The sequence below is a fragment of the Carassius auratus genome, chromosome 43 (genome assembly GCF_003368295.1).
Source record: "Carassius auratus strain Wakin chromosome 43, ASM336829v1, whole genome shotgun sequence".
Taxonomy (NCBI): domain Eukaryota; kingdom Metazoa; phylum Chordata; class Actinopteri; order Cypriniformes; family Cyprinidae; genus Carassius; species Carassius auratus.
The window spans coordinates 6444843-6450996 of NC_039285.1; the positions used below are offsets into that span (position 1 = coordinate 6444843).

A 6154-nucleotide genomic window follows, 5' to 3' on the forward strand; every position below is an offset into this window, starting at 1 on the left:
ATTTCAGAAAATCTTCTTTATTATTAACACAAAAGTAACACACAAAAGCAGATATTTGCAAAAAGAGGAACCTTGAACAGTCGACTATCTCTGAAATGCCGGGAACAGAACAATGGCAAAACAACTTACTACAAATGCATATCTAGCTCTGACTTGAGTTACTAGAGGACTTGTAGCTCTTATTGCTGCACTTCCTCCATAGAAGGGCCCGGATCTCTGCCACCTCGGTGTTGGGGATTCGCTCTCTCACTGCATCTGTGAAAACAGGAAAGAGACATGGGGATGAATTAAAACAGGATAGACAATGCATAACATTGAAATACAATCATTGATGATAATGGATTTGTTAAATCAATCTTGACAATGGATTTGGATTCATAACTATGACATTACTGTACCTGTAGAGAGTTCAAAACAAAGTGGTTTGTGATATCCGGTTCGCGAACGAATCATTCAATGTTACCGGATCTTTTTGAACCAGTTCACCAAATTGAACTGAATCATTTTAAACGGTTCGCGTCTCCAATAGGCATTAATCCATAAATTACTTAAGCTGTTAACTTTAACTGTTAACTTACACTCGCTCTGGAGTTAAAACAAACCAATATCCCGGAGTAATTCATTTACTCAAACAGTACACTGACTGAACTGCGGTGAAGGGAGAACTGAAGATGAACACCGAGCAGAGCCAGATAATGACTCGTTCACGAATCAAGAACAGTTTCTGTCAGACGCGTTCGATTCATGAACCGAGGAGCTGATGATACTGCGCATGTGTGATTTAGTGTGAAGCAGACCGACACACAGAGCGTCTGAACTGAACTGATTCTTTTGGTGATTGATTCTGAACTGATTCTGTGCTAATGTTATGAGCCCAGGTAAACTGAAAGCTGAATCAAGGGCAATCATCGCCAATGACGCCATTACGTTGAGCGCAAAAGAACCGGTGAACCGTTTTCTTCAACCGGTTTACTGAATCAAACTGTCCGAAAGAAGTCAATGTTTTGTTCGTTATCTGGCTCGGCTCGGTGTTCATCTTCAGTTCTCTCTTCACATCAGTTCAGTCAGTGTACTGTTTGAGTGCATGCATTACTCCGGGATATTGGTTTGTTTGAACTCAGAGGGAGTGTCAGCCACATTAAAAAAAAAAAAAAAAAAAAGTTAACAGCTTAAGTCATTTGTAGATTAATGCCTATTGGAGACGCGAACCGTTTAAAACAATTCAGTTCAATTTGGTGAACTGGTTCAAAAAAAATCTGCTTGCATCGAATGATTCGTTCGCGAAACGGATATCACAAACTGCTGTGTTTTGAACTCTCTCTCACAACAGACACGGAAGAGAAGACAATGCTGAATAAAGAAGTAGTTTTTGTTATTTTTGGACCAAAATGTATTTTCGATGCTTCAAAATATTCTAACTGACCCTCTGATGTTACATGGACTACTTTGATGATGTTTTTCTTACCTTTCTGGACATGGACAGTAGACCGTACACACAGTTTCAATAGAGGGACTGAGAGCTCTCGGACTAAATCTAAAATATCTTAAACTGTGTTCTGAAGATAAACGGAAGGTCTTACGGGTTTGGAACGACATGATGGCAAGTTATTAATGACAAAATTTTGCTATTTTGCTATAACTAACCCGTTAACAGTGGGATGCATGTCTTCAATACATAAAGTTGATTTCAGGACCTCAATGACTATGACTGCAGGTGTATGGGAGGGTTTAGATGGTGGCAGAGATAACCCTGGCATCACTAGCATACATATACACCCACCCACCTTTCAGAGCCTTTAAACTGTCCTCATCCAGTAAAACAAAAACTGCAGGCACTGTCCCAGGCCGCTGAGACTCCACCTGAGGGATGGCATCCTCCTCCTCACTGGTGTTAATCACCTATGCAGAAAACATCAACCTAATTACCTTAAACAATGTCAGCTATACACTCCTAATCATACACATGCCAAAACACAATTTTAGTGGTGCGAGTAGAAATGAACAGTTCATACACTCTTGAATAGGAACTAATTTTCACAAAAATGCAGTTCTGCTACAATCACAAGCTTTACCCTGAGCACCAAGGGCATATAGGTTTGTAGCTTGTGTTTGGACTTTGGTACTAGTACATAATTAAATTAAAGCACAAAGTGCGATAGTACATGCATTTCAGCACAAATAGGCTATGATCCATCACTGTAAACTCTGTAAAATTTTCTGGGGAACACTGCACATTTGATGAAGTCAGTTACATTTTTAAACTTACCATTTTTCGTTTTTTGGGAGGATCAAAAATATCACAACATGTGTCATCAGAATCAGACTCATATCTAGCAGGAGTAGAATGGAGTTGTCTTGTAGCTTGCTGTTTGAGGTCCCTCTTGAGCTGTTCGCCTATCTTGGCCATCTGTGAACCAGACTGACAACATACATCTTGTTTAAGAGAATGATTTTGAAAATGTCCACACCACCACTTTAATTAAAGTCACACACCGTCGAGGAATGTGAACAGCAAATGAAGATATATTATTCAAAATAGACCAGATAATATAAAATATATTCAAATAGAAAGTAGTTATTTTAAATCGTAAAAATATTGCACGATATTACTGCTAAATGCAGGCTTGGTGAGCAGAAGAGACTGCTTTAAAAAAACCAAAAAAAAGAAAAAAAAACTTAAGTTACAATCAAAAACTTTTGACTGGTAGAGTAATCTCTCTTAAAATACCTTACTTTTATCATGGGTTATGATAATCAAAACAGTCCTGAGCTAGAATGAGCTTTGATCTCTGCAAACCAAATTATCACTTTAATCAAATATTTAATAATAATAATAATAATAATAATGTTTAATACCGTAAAACTGCTTGATTTAAATAAAAAAAAAACTATAGATGTGACGTGAATGCTTTACTGAGCTCGTGCAAACATCCACATCGGTGTAATAAGATGCATTTTTAACTGCTACTTTCATACTGCTGTGAATTTTGTTTGTTGTTTTTTCGTTATTGAAAGGAAAGCGAGTGTCATATTTTCATATCCAAATGCCATTCTGTTCGGCTTGGTGCATTTCTGACATAGTAAAAGAAATGGACGCTGCGACCCCATTGGAACTCAACTGAGGCAAGTGAAGCCCATTTTTAGCGTTTTTTAGCACTTCCGTTTCGGACGCGCAGACTCAAACGAAGCTTGACGACATCAGCAACCTGTCTGACAGATGTAAATGTTCTAGTAGCCGTGCGTGCAAACTGCCATCGTTAATCTTGCAGAGACGGCGAGCTTGAGTGGGGAGTTCTTTGGCGTGAATGAGCAGGAGTAAGTATTCTGATTAATTATTTTGTATAGCATTTTAAAATGTAACGCCATTATGCCATATTAAGTTAATTGCCTGCGAGCTTCTCCTCCTGTGTGTACGGTAATGCGACAGAGTCGAGTGGTTATGCGGCAATCATTAGCCTATTTTTTACAAAAACTGTTTCTACGGGGCCATAATGTAACATAGAAGGTAATGGAGCCCTTTATACATTGTCGTGTATCTTTAGAAATAAATAATGGACAAACAAGAGTCTTTAAACACCTCAGATGTAAAGTTATTCGCTGTCAAAGTGACGCCAAAATGAATGGGAGTCAATGAGAATGCTAACGCAAGTGAAGTTCTGCTACAAGATGGTGGCACGCGGCCGACTTCAACTTCCGGTCGACTTCCTTGCCGCCTGGTTTCTGAGTGCTGTTTCTCTTCTCTTGAATTGCATCGAGGGGAGCTGAATTACTGTCTTGCGCAACAGTGTCACACTGGTCAAACCGCATTAGTGCATGCTCTAAATTAGGTCAAAATAAATAAAACGGCTACTTGACAACAAAAATATTTGTCAACAATTTTTTTTGACAATATTGTCGACTAATCGTTTCAGCCCTACTGGAATCACAATGTTCCATAACTGTTAAGTCATAATTCAAACTTACAGTCATTCCTTGCTTCACCACCCCCTTCTCCTGGCCAGACTGACTGGAAGACCATATATCCCCCCATTTGAGAAAAGCGACACGCTTCTGGACTACTTTGTAGTTTTCTGTGAAGACACATAAAAATACAAATACAGTGTGACCTTTTAATAAGAAAAAAAAAAAAAAATTTCAAGACAGCAATGTCACTGTCATTTAATGTATTTGTACTTTATTACTTTCATCAGTATTAGGCACTAATGTCCATACCACATTACGGGGGGGGGGGGGGGGGGTTCCATCCCTCTTGTACATTCAAAATGTCTCCTTGACACAACTTTATTTGTCCTATATTTTAGCCGAATGACTTTAACTTTGTCTTAACTAATTATCAGAATTTGTATTAAATGGTCATGCTGACGCATGATGCATATCGACGACGAATTCCATTATACTAACGTTACTAGCTAAACCTTCACTAGAACCTAAGCCAAACACTTCAAAGATAAGCTATGGGTCTGTAAACGCTAGTGTTGGAGCGTTCTCTGTAGGAGGACTTATTAATTATGGCGTTTTTCCATTACATGATGGTACCTGCTCGACTCGCCAGTAACGTTACGCTACATGACAGTAGTCGGTTAGTTAATGTTACAAAAAGTATTCCGAATATTTCAAATGTTTCAGAACTTACCCGCCATGAACAGCAGTTTGGCTGCAACCGGCTTCGGATCTTGCCTGCGTTTAGCTGGCAAAATCACCTCTATCCAGCCTTCCTGGGACTGGATGTCTTCCTTGCAAGTCACTGTAACACCAGCATTTATATATGCATCCTGTATAATAGATGTACTCTCTCCAATAACGGAGCCGTCAACGAAATAAAACAACCCATACATGGTGCTAACTTTACCTTGTTACCGCCTGAGTTTCAGTGATGAATTTCAAACATTAACCGTTACTAAATGGCTACTGGAGCTAATTGCCTCCAAGACTTCTACATAGTGATTGGATGTCGATGATGCTGCGCACACTGATTGGATGTGGTAACCGACTGGGGGGTAGGTCCAATAGCCATTTATTGCTTAGTAGGGCTGTTCGATTCCACAATTTTTGCAATCGATTCCGATTCCAATTCCTGGTCCTGGAATCGAATGGAACGATTCCTCACTGTTGTTTTCGATTATTTATTTATTTTAGATTAAAAGGAACCTAATCTCACCATGATGACTGTAGGATAGGTCGTATAATGTATCCTTCCTATAATATGAAGCTGGAAAAAAGTTTTTTCAGCTTTGCCCATGAAATTAGTCATAGCCCAGCTCAGCAGGGACATGCGTTTATGGCATGAATTAAATAAGACATAGAGACACAACACTTAATATTGCATCAAGCTTTGTGTATGAAGTGCAATATTCTGTCTGAGTGCAATATAGTGTATGCCATCCATCCAGAGTCATTGACACGCAAATGTGTCATGGTTGAATCCAGGGAGAAGGTATATGTTATTCCTCTGCCAAACAACATTGAACGAGACTAATGTGGCATCAAGAAAATTGAATACTGCCAAGAAGTCCCAAAATTCCTGAGACCTATTGAATTGACTTGTAAATACAATATCTGTACAAAGAATTACTGTTCTTTACCTGTTACATAAAGTGACCCTTCTTTCAATAAAGTGTGTGTGCATTAATACAAGATGTAACAGTAAACAAAATTAACTTGTCTTACTCACTGCAGCATTGTAGCATATGACCCTTTAAGAAATCAGCCTAACAATATCAATACACTGCCAATTAGTAGGCTACAGTAAATTAATAATTATCTAAATTTCCACTAAAACTGTTTGCATCTTTGCATATTTTATGACAGTACTGTGATATGCTAAAAAACTACACTTATATTTAGTGCACTTTGTTTACAGTGTACTAAGATTACACTACAGATGAAGTGAAATCATTGTACACGTTAATAAATTATACTTTGTATTACAAATAAACTTACATACTAAAAGTACACAAAATTACCACTATACATTTTTATATTTTAACATATTTTATGAGAGTACTCTGATATGCAACTAGAAATACACTTATTTTAGAGTGTACTGTATAAAGTGTACAAAATTCACACTTCTAATGAAATGAGAACATAGTACACTTTTAAAAAGTATACTAACAATTAATTTCCAAAAAATATACTTCCCATAAGTACACTG

General features: G+C 37.9%; 1 protein-coding gene across 2 annotated transcripts; it reads right to left on the minus strand.

Annotated features, from left to right (window-relative positions):
- Positions 1-5002, minus strand: LOC113061563 (uncharacterized). Of its 2 annotated transcripts, XM_026230759.1 has the most exons (6): positions 4850-4878; positions 4634-4744; positions 3964-4070; positions 2267-2419; positions 1785-1899; positions 1-255 (listed from the first exon to the last, which is right to left on the minus strand). In XM_026230759.1, exons 2-6 carry the CDS (start codon positions 4638-4640, stop codon positions 143-145), a joined length of 495 nt encoding a protein of 164 aa, XP_026086544.1. In that variant the 5' UTR covers positions 4641-4744; positions 4850-4878; the 3' UTR covers positions 1-142. The 2 variants fall into 2 exon arrangements, with proteins under 2 accessions (XP_026086544.1, XP_026086543.1); XM_026230758.1 differs by having other exon boundaries at positions 4634-5002.
- Between the last annotated feature and the right edge of the window lie 1152 nt (positions 5003-6154).

Bases quoted from the DNA above. Each gene is read 5' to 3' on its own strand.
- LOC113061563 (XM_026230758.1), bottom strand. From the start codon at position 4,835: ATGTATGGGTTGTTTTATTTCGTTGACGGCTCCGTTATTGGAGAGAGT. The intron at 4,071-4,633 runs GTAAGTTCTGAA...GTGTCTTCACAG, and splicing joins CAAACTGCTGTTCATGGCGG to AAAACTACAAAGTAGTCCAG. The intron at 256-1,784 runs GTGGGTGGGTGT...CTGTTTTCACAG, and splicing joins CAGTTTAAAGGCTCTGAAAG to ATGCAGTGAGAGAGCGAATC.